Source organism: Mobula hypostoma, chromosome 1 (assembly GCF_963921235.1).
Source record: "Mobula hypostoma chromosome 1, sMobHyp1.1, whole genome shotgun sequence".
NCBI lineage: Eukaryota > Metazoa > Chordata > Chondrichthyes > Myliobatiformes > Myliobatidae > Mobula > Mobula hypostoma.
This window is the reverse complement of record NC_086097.1, coordinates 75,766,062-75,781,011: the sequence shown is the minus strand read 5'-3', so window position 1 is coordinate 75,781,011 and position 14,950 is coordinate 75,766,062. Positions and strand designations below refer to the sequence as shown.

Below are 14,950 nucleotides of genomic sequence, written 5' to 3'. Positions count from 1 at the left end.
ATAAACCTGTGTGCAGTCCAGGTGTTTTAATTGATTATAGTACACTTCTATCTGGAAGGTCCAACTGCAGGTGAGTCACTACCTGGCAAAAAACTACACCATGAAGACAAAAGAACACTCCAAGCAACTCTGCAAACAGGTTACTGCAAAGCACAAGTCAGGAGATTGACACAAGGACATTTCCAAGTCACTAAATATCCCTTGGAGTACAGTTAAGTCACTCATCAAGAAATGGAAAGATATGGCAGAGCTGTAATCTGCCTAGAGCAGGCCATCCTCAAAAACTGAGAGACCTGCAAGAAGGGGACTAGTGAGGGAGGTCACCAACAGACCTATGACAACTCTGGAGGAGATACAAACTTCAGTGGCTGAGCTGGGAGAGACTACACATACGACAACTGTTGCCCGGGTGCTTCACCAGTGGCTGCTTTATAAGAAAGTGGCAAAGAGAAAGCTACTGTTGACAAAAACTCACATGAAATCTTGGCTAGAGTTTGCCAGAAGGCACATGTGAGACTCGGAAGTCAGCTGGAAGAAGGTTCTACGATCTGATGAAACCAAAATTGAGCTTTTTGGCCATCAGACTAAATGATATTATTTGGCGTAAGCCAAATACTGCATATAACGAAAAACACACCATCCCTACCGTGAAGTATGGTGGTGGCTGCATCATGCTGTGGTGATGCTTCACTGCAGCAGGCCCTGGAAGGCTGGTGAAGGTGGTGAGTAAAATGAATACAGCAAAAGACAGGGAAATCCTGATGCAGTTTCCAAGAGAACCGCGACTTGGGAGAAGATTTGTTTTCCAGTAAGACAATAACCCCAAGTATTAAGCCAAAGCTACACAGGAATGGCTTAAAAACAACAAAGTTAATGTCCTGGAGAGGGCAAGTAGAGTCTAGACCTCAATCCAATTCAGAAATTGTGGCTGGATTTGAAAAGGGCTGTTCAATCACGATCCCCATGTAATCTGACAGAGCTTGAGCAGTTTTGCAAAGAAGAATGGAGGAAAATTGCAATGTCCAGATGTGCAAAGCTGAGAGAGACATATTTACACAGACGCAAGATTGTAATGCTGCCCAAGGTGCATCCACTTAATATTGACTTGAAGAGGGTAAATAATATAAGAAAATATCAGTATAATGCGAATGAATTGAACCATTTTATCCAGATACCAATCTTAAAAAAAATCTTACTCTTATTTTCCACTTTAAAGAAATTTAAGGTTTTATGATGTTAGTTAGGTTTAACAATTTATTTCAAATAAATTACTAGGAAATTCAACATTCCCATACAGTATCTCCTAAAATAGATTCTTCTGCCGCATTAAACTCACATCAACTGTCAGATGACAGTTAATTACAAAGTTTTACTGAAGATGATTAAGTCATCATATTTGTTAATTCCAAGGCCAATACTTCTTGTTTGCTCCCATTTTCCAAAACATTCCAGAGAGGAAAATAGCTCTGCAAAACGGTAGTTGAATTGAATTGAATTGACTTTATTTCTTACATCCTTCACACCCGAGTAAAAACCTTTACATTACGTCTCTGTCTAAATGTGCAATGTGCAATCATAGTAATTTATAATAATTAGAACAGTCAAAGTAACACAGAATACACTCAAATCAGTGTGAGTTAATCAGTCTGATGGCCTGGTGGAAGAAGCCGCCCCGGAGCTTGTTGATCCTGGCTTTTATGCTGCGATACTGTTTCTCAGATGGTACCAGCTGGAATAGATTGTAGTTGGGATGACTCGGGTCCTCAATGATCATAGAGGCCCTTTTTACTCAACTGTCTTTGTAAATGTCCCGAATCATGGGAAGTTCACAACTACAAATGCTCTGGGCTGTCCGCACCACTCTCTGCAGAGTCCTGTGATTAAGGGAGGTACAGTTCGCATACCAGGCAGTGATGCAGCCAGTCAGGATGCTCTCAACTGTGCCCCTGTAGATAGTTCTTAGGATTTGGGGGCCCATAACAAACTTCCTCAACCGTCTGAGGTGAAAAAGGCACTGTTTTGCCTTTTTCCCCACACAGCTGGTGTTTACAGACTATGTGAGGTCCTCGGTGATGTGGATGCCAAAGAACTTAAAGCTGTTTACCCTCTCAACCCCAGATCCATTGATGTCAATAGGGGTTAGCCTGTCTCCATTCCTCCTGTAATCCATAACCAGCTCCTTTGTTTTTGTGACATTGAGGGAGAGGCTGTTTTCTTGACACCATGACAGAGAGATGACTTCTTCCCTGTAGGCCACCTCGTTATTGTTTAAGATTAGGCCAATCAATGTAGTGTCGTCAGCAAATTTAATTAGCAGATTAGAGCCTTGGGTGGCAACACAGTCATGGGTATACAGGGAGTAAAGGAGAGGACTCAGTACACAGCCCTGAGGGGCTCCTGTATTGAGAGTTAGAGGGGTGGAGGTGAGGGAGCCCACTTTTACCACCTGCCGGCAATCTGACAGGAAGTCCAGGATCCAGCTTCACAAGACAGCTCAAGTCCGAGGTCTCTGAGCTTCTTGTCAAGCCTGGATGGAACTATGGTGTTGAATTCTGAACTGTAGTCCGAGAACAGCATTCTCACATAAGCATCCTTCTTCTCCAGATGTGTAAGGATAGTATGTAGAGCAATTGCTATTGCATCGTCTGTCGATCAGTTGTGTCGGTAGGCAAATTGCAGGGGGTCCAGCTTGGGTGGGAGCATGCTGCAGGTGTAGTCCTTGACCAGTCTCTCAAAGAATTTGCTTATTATTCAGTAAGCAATAATAAGGCTCTGAAAGTGACAAAAGCCACCTACAAGGATCAGCTTGAGAGCGACTTGAGCAATAGCTGGGCAGTCTAAAGTTCCCTGCAGTCTTACCAACTTCAAACAGAAGTGCTTCCAAGTCTCCCCCTCCCCGTATCTTGGAAAATCAGCTTTACTGCCAGTTTGATAAGGACAATCAACATCTATCTCTTCTCACTTCCTCTGATCTTGATATGCTAAGCCCCTACTTCCTCCCCACCTTTCACAACCACTCCAATGATACCATCTCCTCTTCACTCCAACCCCTTTCACCTTCTTCAGCCTCCTTCCCATCCTGCCCCTTCCCTTCCATCCACCCAATACATTCGGTGAAGCAAGAAGACATTTACAAACTATTTGAAAAATAGAATGTTAGGAAAGATTCAGTTCCAGTTCCAAGAAAGGCAAGATTACTGGACTTAAAGATTATAGGCCAGTCAATCTGACTTCAGTAGTGTGAATATCTGATGGTGGCCTGCCTTAAGTCCAGTACTGATCCTCTTCTTGACCTGCTACAGATTGTTTTTTGAGCAAATCACTCAATTAAGGGCACTGTTAAATTGTGCCTTCATTATATTTTTCAACATCATAGAAACATAGAAAATAGGTGCAGGAGTAGGCCATTCGGCCTTTCGAGCCTGCACCACCATTCAGTATGATCATGGCTGATCATCCAACTCAGAACCCTGTACCAGCCTTCCTTCCATACACCCTGATTCCTTTAGCCACAAGGGCCACATCTAACCCCCTCTTAAATATAGCCAATGAACTGGCCTCAACTGTTTCCTGTGGCAGAGAACTCCACAGACTCACCACTCTCTTTGTGAAGAAGTTTTTCCTCATATCGGTCCTAAAAGGCTTCCCCTTTATCCTCACACTGTGACCCCTCATTCTGGACTTCCCCAACATCGGGAACAATCTTCCTGCATCTAGCCTGTCCAATCCCTTTAGGATTTTATACGTTTCAATAAGATCCCCCCTCAATCTTCTAAATTCCGATGAGTATAAGCCTAGTCGATCCAGTCTTTCATCATATGAAAGTCCTGCCATCCCAGGAACCAATCTGGTGAACCTTCTTTGTACTCCCTCTATGGCAAGGATGTCTTTCCTCAGATTAGGGAACCAAAACTGCACACAATACTCTAGGTGTGGTCTCACCAAGGCCTTGTACAACTGCAGTAGTACCTCCCTGCTCCTGTACTCGAATCCTCTTGCTATGAATGCCAGCATAGCATTCGCCTTTTTCACCACCTGCTGTACCTGCATGCCCACTTTCAATGACTGGTGTATAATGACACCCAGGTCTCGTTGCACCTCCCCTTTTCCTAATCAGCCACCATTCAGATAATAATCTGTTTTCCTGTTTTTGCCACCAAAGTGGATAACCTCACATTTATCCACACTAAATTGCATCTGCCACGAATTCGCCCACTCACCTAACCTATCCTTAGCATCCTCCTCACAGCTAACACTGCCGCCCAGCTTCGTGTCATCCGCAAACTTGGAGATGCCGCATTTAATTCCCTCATCTAAGTCATTAATATATATTGTAAACAACTGGGGTCCCAGCACTGAGCCTTGCGGTACCCCACTAGTCACTGCCTGCCATTCTGAAAAGGTCCTGTTTATTCCCACTCTTTGCTTCCTGTCTGCCAACCAATTCTCTATCAACATCAATACCTTACCCCCAATACCATGTGCTTTAAGTTTGCACACTAATCTCCTGTGTGGGACCTTGTCAAAAGCCTTTTGAAAATCCAAATATACCACATCCACTGGTTCTCCCCTATCCACTCTACTAGTTACATCCTCAAAAAATTCTATGAGATTCGTCAGACATGATTTTACTTTCACAAATCCATGCTGACTTTGTCGGATGATTTCACAGCTTTCCAAATGTGCTGTTATCACATCTTTGATAACTGACTCTAGCATTTTCCCCACCACCGATGTTAGGCTAACCAGTCTATAATTCCCCGGTTTCTCTCTCCCTCCTTTTTTAAAAAGTGGGGTTATATTAGCCACCCTCCAATCCTCAGGAACTAGTCCAGAACCTAAAGAGTTTTGAAAAATTATCACTAATGCATCCACTATTTCTTGGGCTACTTCCTTAAGCACTCTGGGATGCAGACCATCTGGCCCTGGGGATTTATCTGCCTTTAATCCCTTCAATTTACCAAACACCACTTCCCTACTAACATGTATTTCATTCAGTTCCTCCATCTCACTGGACCCTCTGTCCCCTACTATTTCCGGAAGATTATTTATGTCCTCCTTAGTGAAGACAGAACCAAAGTAGTTATTCAATTGGTTTGCCAGTCCTTGCTCCCCATAATCAATTCACCTGTTTCTGTCTGTAGGGGACCTACATTTGTCTTAACCAATCTTTATCTTTTCACATATCTATAAAAGCTTTTACAGTCAGTTTTTATGTTCCCTGCCAGTTTTTTCTCATAACCTTTTTTCCCTTTCCTAATTAAGCCGTTTGCCCTCCTCTGCTGGACTCTGAATTTCTCCCAGTCCTCCGGTGAGCCACTTTTTCTGGCTAATTTGTATGCTTCTTCTTTGGAATTGATACTATCCCTAATTTCCCTTGTCAGCCATGGGTGCACTACCTTCCCTGATTTATTCTTTTGCCAAACTGGGATGAACAATTGTTGTAGTTCATCCATGCGATCTTTAAATGCTTGCCATTGCATATCCACCGTCAACCCTTTAAGTGTCATTTGCCAGTCTATCTTAGCTAATTCACGTCTCATACCTTCAAAGTTACCCTTCTTTAAGTTCAGAACCTTTGTTTCTGAATTAACTATGTCACTCCCCATCTTAATGAAGAATTCCACCATATTATGGTCACTCTTACCCAAGGGGCCTCTCACGACAAGATTGCTAATTATCCCTTCCTCATTGCTCAATACCCAGTCTAGAATAGCCTGCTCTCTAGTTGGTTCTTCGACATGTTGGTTCAAAAAACCATCCTGCATACATTCCAAGAAATCCTCTTCCTCAGCACCCTTACCAATTTGGTTCACCCAATCTATATGTAGATTGAAGTCACCCATTATAACTGCTGTTCCTTTATTGCACGCATCTCTAATTTCCTGTTTAATACCATCCCCAACCTCACTACTACTGTTAGGTGGCCTGTACACAACTCCCACCAGCGTTTTCTGCCCCTTAGTGTTATGCATAATGATTCCCCTAACACCTATGTGAGGATCTTGCTTGTGGATTTTAGCTCCACTTTCAACACTAAGCAAGCTAAGCCAGCCATTTGTAATCTACAGTATCTATCAGTAGATTACGAACCTCCTGACAGCAGTATGTAAGGCTGGGCTCCTACGTGACCAATCCAGTGTCTATAAGCACTGGTTCTCCCCTGGGCTGTGCTCTTTCACCCCTCCTGTTCTCACTTTATACAAACGACTGTATCTCCACACACAAATCCTAAAGTTCACGGACGACACGACTGCAGTGAACCTCAACTCTAATAATGATGTAACCTGCTCCCAAAGAGAGGAGGTATACCGTCTTGCAGCATGGTGTGCTCGTAACAACTTGGAGCTTAATGCTATCAAGATAGTGCAAATGAGGAATGATTTCTGCCAACAATAAAAGACCTGTTTGTCGCCAAAGCGAAGAAAAGAGCTGAAAAAAAAAGTACTGCTGACTCCACTCACCGTAGTAAATTTCCATCAGGCAGACATTACAAATCCATCACCACCAGGGCTACACATCATCTCTGAAAATTCTTGCTTGTAGCTATCCAGGTTCTCAACAAACTCACTCATATAATATCCTGTCTTTGCACAACATACGTTAAACGGTCTTTCCTGCTCTCCTTGTTCTGTTGATTATTATTGAGTCTGTCCATATGTTTGATTATTGACATTTGCGTATGTGACTGTTCTACTAGTTGTTGATTGCTCATGGCTGTTTACACTATTGTCCTGTAAATTGTTGGTTGCTTTTGTGTTGTCTGTTACGGTATTGTCCTGTGTTTTATGCTTTGCACTGCACCACAATCAATTCTGGTATGTTTCACATACTGGCAATGAAGTAATTCTGATTCTGAAAATGTTTGTTACTGCTTCACAGTATGTTCGTGGTCTCTTTAGAAAACAAAAATCTCCTTTCCTATGAGAATCAGCTGTTCTCATTGCTTATACCATGCCCAAATTCTCCAGCCAGAGCACTCCAATTGCTGTTTTCAAACACTGGCCCAGTAATTGAAACTCCAGCCCAAGTTTAGAACTCCAGCATATAAAACACACTATTATAAATTCTAAAGATCTCATAACTTAATAAGTAAAACAAACCCCTGGAAATGGGTTTAATTTAATGGGAGAGAAAATATTACAAAAACAGTAAAGAATTACGGGATAAACAAGAGAAAGTCTGCAGATGCTGGAAATCCAAAGCAACCCACACAAAATGCAGGAGGAACTCAGCACGTCAGGCAGCATCTAGGGAAATTAAGAGAGAGTTGACGTTTCGGGCCGAGACCCTTCTTCAGGGCTGAGAAGGAAGGGGAAGAACCCAGAATTAAAAGGTGGGGGGAGGGGGAAGAGGCTAGCTGAAAGGTGATAGGTGAAGCCAGATGGATGGGAAAGATCAAGGGCTGGAGAAGAAGGAATCTGATAGGAGAAGAGAGTAGACCATAGGAGGAGGGTACCCTGGGGGAAGTAATAGGCAGGTGAGAAGAAAGAAAAGATCAGAGTTGGGAATAGAGGAAGGAGGTGGGGTATTGTTTACTGGTAGGAGAAAACAATAATCATGCCATCAGGTTGGACTGTACCCAGTCGGAATTTAAGGTGTTGCTCCTCTGGCCTCATCTTGGCACAAGAGGAGGCCGTGGACTGATACATCAAAACAGGAATGGGAATGGGAAGTTCTGCTTGCAGCAAATGGTGTAGAGGTGCTAAACAAAATGGTCCCCCAAGTTATGACGGTCTCACCAAGGTAAAGGAGGGCACATCAGGAGCACCGGACACATTAGACGACCCCAGCAGATTCACAAGTGTTGCCTTACCCGGAAAGACTGCTTGGGCCCTGAATGTAGGTGAGGGAAGAGCTGTATGGGCAGGTGTAATACTTAAGCCGCTTGCAGGGGTAAGTACCTGAAAGAAGATTAGTGGGGAGGGTCGAATGGCCAAGAAAATCGTGGAGAGAGCGATCCTTGCAGAAATTGGACAGTGTGGGAAGTAAAGATATGTTTAGTGGTAGGATTTCAACGGAGACAGTGGAAGTTGCAGAGGATAATGTGCTGGATGTGGATGGGGTGATAGGTAAGGACAAGAGGAACTCTATCACTGTTAGGGTGGGTAGGAAGATGGGGTGAATGCAGATGTATGGAAAATGGAGAAGTGGCTGAGAGCAGCATCAATAGTAGAGGGAGGGAAACTCAGTTCTTTAAAGGAGGGGGACATCTCTGAAATCCTGGAATGGAAAGATACAGTGGAGGCAATGAAACTGAGAAAAGGGAACAGCATTTTTATAGGTGATAGGATGGGAAGAGGTATAGTCAAGATTATGGTGGAAATTAGTAGGTTTATAAAAGATGTCAGTTGACAGTTTGCCTCCAGAGATGGAGACAGGGAGATCGAGAAAGGGAAGGAAGGTGTCAGAGATGGACCAACTAAATTTAGGGGCAGGGTGGAAGTTAGAGAGGAAATTGATGAGCTCAGCATAGGTTCATGAAGCAGCACCAATACAGCTGTCAATGTAGCGGAGAAAGTGTTGGGGAGTATAACCGGGGAAGACTTCGAACATGGACTATTCCACACAGCAAATGAAGAGGTAGGCATAGCTGGGGCCCGTACAAGTGCCCAAGGCTACCCCCTGAGTTTGGAGAAAGTTGGAGGTGCCGAAAGAAAAATTGTTGAGGGTGAAGACAAGTTCTACCAGTAAGAGGAGGGTAGTGGTGGAGGAGGATTGGTTGGTTATTTTGTCAAGAAAGAAGGGACTGCTGCATTTACTATCAATCTAATTTCACTTATTCAGCTCAGATTTTTTTCTTCTAAATTTTTCTCTTCTTGCTTTTCATCCCCTTGGTATATTTCCTCTCTATCTACTCATCTATTCCAAATTAGTTAGAATAAACATAACTTCTGCCTGTAACATTGCTGCTCTTTATAAAGCTCTCAATTATTTATCTAGTGTCAAAGGCAGCAAAAAATTTCAAGATATTTCTTTGGAGCACAATTACTTACATATACCTTAATTTTCCAATTCTTTTAAGTCATTTCTGATGACAATTTATGAAAATTTTTAACACAAAAGATTCTTCAGATGCTGGAAATTTTGGGCAACACATACAAAATGCTGGAGGAACACAACAGGTCAAGCAGTTTCTATGGAGGGAAATAAACAGTCAATACTTAAGGCTGAGACCATCCATCAGGACTGACATTGATGGCTTATTGGCCTCTATTGATGCTGCCTGGCTTAAGAATTTTATAGATTAACGATAAGCTTTGTCACATGTACACCAAAACGTACAGTGAAATGAGTCGGCTGCATATAATCAAACAGCAAGGATTGTACTGAGCAGCTCACAAATGCCACCACACTTCCAATACCAACACAGCACGCCCACAATTCATTAACTCAAACCCATACATGTTTGGAATATCGAAGGAAACTGGAGCACCCAAAGGAAACCCACGTGATTATGGTAGAAGGAAACTGGAGCACCCGGAGGAAACCCACGTGATTATGGGGAGAACACACAAACTCCTTAGAGACAACAGCGGAATTGAACCCTGATTTTACAGATGCCACCGTAAAGCATTACACTAGTTGCTATGCTATTGTACCAACTGGACTTACTCTAGCACATTGTGTGTGTTTTTGCTCTGTTCAAATTTTAGTTAACTAATTACAGTCTGTATAAAAGGGCAAGAATATCCTTTGTTTTCCAACATCCAAAGAGAAACTGTAAAAACAAAGTTGTGACTAGGAATATCACAACACTTAAAACAGAAGAGGTGCATTTTTGTTATCATTAATCGTCACATTCAGTTGGCTAATGCATCTTCTTCCAAATGTTGGGAACATCAAAGCAGGCTCTTTTTTTTTGCACAAAAGGCACCGGAAAGAAAATTTGTCTCTGAAAAATCTTTCTGCATCTTCAGGTTTGGTACTGCTTTCAGAAGCATTTGCAAATATAATTTATTTTGTTTTGTGAGCTACCAAGCTTACAAATTTTGTCTACCAAATACTGGACAACTCAGCAGTCTTCTTTTACTTGCCTTGTCAGGTACACAGAATTATAAATTTTATGGGATTGTTTCATCCACATGGATTCAAACTTATGGCTATGGGTATTAAATGAAATTTTTTAAATCAATCTTTGCAAACAAGATAAGCAATGTCCTAAAGAGATCTGGACAAAAAGTCTCTCCTACTTTTGCCCTTCCCTTCAACCTGACTCATTGTGCAGTAGTACAGTTAACACTGCAAAAGGCATAGTCTCAAGTTCAGATTCCAAAGCTGATTCTGTGGAAAGTGGTACAACGTATTTTAAAAGCAAACCATCATTTTTGTTCCTTCTCCCACTCATTTAAGTGTCTGAAAGATGCACTGTAAAGTAGATTGGGGCTTTTACATAATTTTCTGCAAGGTAATTGCCTGAAATATTTCTTTTAATACCTTCTGAGATAGCTTCAGTAGCTCGCCGAATACCACGGTCAAATGCTCTAGCATCAGCAGGACTCTGAAAGGTAAGTCCAAACTTCTTTTCATTTATCTTCCAGTGGTGAAATATTGGAGTTACTTTGTTGTAAACTAGATCCTTCTTCAAGGCACATTCCAAAACCACCTGCAAAGTTTAAAAAGATTCAAAATGAACTTTAAATACATGTATTAATCATGTTTACAGATATTCAACTCAGTGCAATAAGTACACTCAATAATTTCATTATATTTGACTACAATTGATTAAAAAGTACACATTAAATCCCCAGCACTTAAACGTGGCAACATATTCTCAACCGTCTTGGCACTGCATTTCAAATTCTTCTCTTTATCCTCAATCCATACGACTCCACAAATAAAAGCACTCTTACTTTAAGGAGTTCCTAAAAAACTGTCACTTTATGGAGCTTCCAATTATTTCTCATATTTCCTCCTCTGGCTGGAGACTGATTTTTACTTGATTTGATTTAATCCAATTTTGCAATGCTACATTTCAAGGCACTATAATAAGCTGTTGGTTTTATTTGGAACCATCTAAACAAATTGAGCAATTAAATTTTGCAGTTCAATCTCTTAACGCTGATTTTCTTGAGACAGTTGGCCTTCAGTCTATCTTTCAAAAGAACATGTCAAACACTTCTGACTATTTAGTGGTATACTGCTATTTTACTTCAGAGCAATGAATGTAAAATTGTGGGAGTGGAAATAAAAAACATTCACATAATGGGCCACTCCTTTCCTTCTTGTGAGCTCTGCAACAAATATGTAGGTTTTTTTTGGAAGGGTTGGTATGTTCCTTTATGCTACTTCTTGCATATTGCCAACAAAGTTACTTGAGGTTTTTAAATGCCATAACCAAATGATCCTTCTCTAGTTTAAATTGGCATGGACTTGGGATTCTCAATGGGGGGAGTGGAGGTGGGGTAAATGTAACACATTTCTCAAGTAATTGTTAAGAACATCCTTGACGAGCATTCTTTGATTACATCAATGTCTTGCTGTACCATAGCTTCGAAGAGTGCATCTGTTTCAAGAGTTGGTGATAGTCATACAGACATCCCACCTCTCCTGGAAGTTCCGGGAGTCTCCCGCATATTCGCATATTAATAGTGGCTCCCTGATGCCTGCAAATTATATACAATATCACGGAAATCAATTTTTTTGAGAGTGAGCGAGCGAGAGAAAGCAAGAGAAAACGCCTAATAGGGGTCAAAAATAATGACAGTGTTGCTCGCTGCGCTGTTTGCAACAGTGACTTTTCTATTGCTCATGGTGGGTTAAGACTGTAAAAGACATGTTGAGGTGAGTTTAACAGGTGTCATTCGTTCATTAGCATAACTAACATTAATTAAACTTGCTGGCTAGCTGCTAAGGTGCTACTCTATTGCAAACATCCCACCTCTCCCGGAAGTTCCGGGAGTCTCCCGCAAATTGATGGTGCTACCTCCCTGAAATGAGTTTTTGCAGGGTGGGATGTCTGGTCATACCAATTGGGTGTCTGCTCAGAGTGCACAAGAGCTGATACAGTTTTAGTACTGGGGGATTGAGCTGTGTTTCTGACATTGATTCACTTAGCCTGCAAGTAAATTTGGAGAATTTCGAGGGAAATATTGATAACATCTCTCCAGTACTTCGAGATACTTGCCATAGGTAGTTCACATATCAAAAATAAACATTAAGACCATAAAACAAAGGAGCAGAATTGGGCTATTCAGCCCATCAAGTCTGCACTGACATTCGATTATGGCTAATTTCCTCCCAGTCTCCTGCCACCTCCTTGTAATCTTTGACACCCATCACTAATGAAGCACCAATCACCTCCTCTTTAAACATACCCAATAACTTGACCTCCATTGCCATCTGTGGCAATAAATTCCACAGATTCAACACCCTCTAGTTAAAGAAATTCCCCTTCATCTCTGTTCTGAAGGGATGTCGTTTTATTCTGAGGCTGTGCCCTCTTGTCCTAGACTCTCCCACTAATGTAAACAATCCTGTGAATTCTGCGTTGTGGGGAAGATCCACATTCTCCATGCTCTTATTGTGGATGGTTTGTCATGGATAATGGGGGAGACTGAAGAGAATTGTTTTGGAAGTGCAAGGCCCATTCTCTCCCACAGTCCAAACAATGAGCTGATGCTGACGTGGAGCCACCCCAATATGCAATTAAGTACTGTCTGTGCTCTGTAGATCAATGTCCACAGTTGGATGAGCTTTATTCCAGAAAAATGCTACTGTGGCTGGATCAATTTTTGTTTTATTTATCCTGTAGATTCATTCCATTGCAGTCAGAAGCTCATTAGCCATGAGGTGGAAGATTACAAGAAATATCAAGGGAAACACTGATGTGATCAAGCAGCCTTGACAACATTTGCACTGAAATTGTGTTTGTGCACCTATTTCAGAATCAGGTTTAATATCACCAGCATATGTCATGAAATTTCTTAACTTAGCAGCAGCAGTACAATGCAATACATGATGATATAGAAAAAATAAGTAAACAAATTACAGTACACATATATGTCTAATAAATAGTTAAATTAAAAATAATGCAAAAACAGAAATTATCTGAAAAAACTGAGGTAGTGTTCAAGGGTTCAACGTCTATTTAGGAATCGGATGGCAGAGGTTATATCCTGAATAACTGAGTATGTGCCTTCAGGCTTCTGTACCTCCTTCCGGATGGTAACAATGAGAAGAGGGCATGTCCTGGGTGGTGAGGGTCCTTAATAATGGACACCACCTTTCTGAGGCACCATTGCTTGAAGATTTCTTGGATGCTATAGAGGCTAGTACCCAAGATGGAGCTGACTAACTTTACAACTTCCTGTAGTTTCTTTCAATGCTATGCAGCAGCCCCCACCTCATACCAGACAGTGATGCAGCCTGCCAGAATGCTCTCCACTGTACATCTGTAGAAGTTTTTGAGTGTTTTAGGAGACAAACTAAATCTCCTCAAACTCCTAATGAAATACAGCTGCTAACTTGCCTTCTTTATAGTTGCATTGATATGTTGAGACCAGGTTAGATCCTCAGAGATCTTGACACCCAGGAACTTGAAAATGTTCACTCTCCCCACTTCTGATCCTTCTATGAGGATTGGTCTGTGTTCCCTCATATTACCAAGAAAATGAATGCTGAAGATAAGGGACCCTTCAAAGTTAGCTCTTCTCAGACAGAGCCTCATAACAAATTGGTGGCTCCCAAGCAATAGCAGCTGAAAAGTTTCCACAGTGTCTGGACTGCAATGAAGTCTATCACAATTGGCATCTTTAAATGATTCTTGGCTTCTCACAAAAATGGGATGACAGAGTTGATTAGAATAACCAGAAATTAATTAATAGCAATGCAAAGCATTCTTGGATTGGAAGCCCCAACTTGCCTACAATCATGGTCAAGGATAGAAACAAAGATCTGGTGGTTGGAAAAGACAAAGGAAATCTTGTAATTTGCTGATAACTATGATATGTATTGATTTGTCGGTGGTGTTGAGGTCATCTGCAGTCCAAACACCAGTAGTTCACCCCAGGAAAAGTGAACTTATAACAGAGTGCATGCTGAAAGGAACTCTAAAGACTCAACACTGATTCATATGTCAGCACATGTAGCTCCTACACAGAGCAAGCCACCTCTGCCTAACAATCAAATAGGCAACATCTCAACTGAAAAAAAATAAAGCAGCAGTATAGTTTTAACTTGTTCTATTTCAATGCACTGTGTAATTATTTGATCTGTACGGACAGTATGCGAGACAAGCTTTTATGTACACAAGACAATAATAAACCAAAATCTAATTCTAATTTGTTTTTGAATATCTAAAGTTTCAAATCTTCTTCTACATCTCAGAAGAACTGAACATGCCAGTGTCTCTCAAGTTCCATAAACATGGTTATATTTAGGAAAGGAAATTAATTTGACTTGTAAACTAGAGGGGTCTTCCTGATGATCGCTCTAGTAAAAGTCATCATCAGATTACTCCTCAATCACTCCCCTCTGCCCCCATTAGTGGCTGAAAAGTTGCTCCTCCAATCACACTGAATTCCATCCATATGGAGGTTGAAAAGACACCCTTGCTTGGCAACCACATAAAAAATGAATGGAACAGCATCAACCACTATACATAATCTCTATAAAATATTTGACTTCATCTTGACAGAGACAGTCCTTTCCAAAATGGGTGCTCAGAGAAATCTGTCTCCAATTGATAAGTAATAATCAAATTCTAAAATATTATGTCTCAATGTCAGAAAGTTCTGGACAAAATCAGTTTGCAGTCTTGCTAAATTATGCTATATAATTAGTAGCAATTGACATTAACTGACGTTAACCATACTAAATAATCTGGTTACATTTATTGGTGAACGCAGCTGGCCAGGCAGCATCTCTAGGAAGAGGTACAGTCGACGTTTCAGGCCGAGACTCTTCGTCAGGACTAACTGAAGGGAGAGTTAGTGAGAGATTTGAAAGT

At 41.4% G+C, this 14,950-nt stretch overlaps 1 protein-coding gene across 2 annotated transcripts in view; it reads right to left on the bottom strand.

Annotated features, from left to right (window-relative positions):
• Positions 1–14,950, bottom strand: part of spred1 (sprouty related EVH1 domain containing 1) — a 118,825-nt gene that overhangs the window by 13,357 nt on the left and 90,518 nt on the right. For both annotated transcript variants that reach the window (XM_063050886.1, XM_063050895.1), the window contains exon 3: positions 10,438–10,606. In XM_063050886.1, coding sequence (XP_062906956.1) covers positions 10,438–10,606 — 169 coding nt within the window. The remainder of the gene's footprint in view (positions 1–10,437; positions 10,607–14,950) is intronic.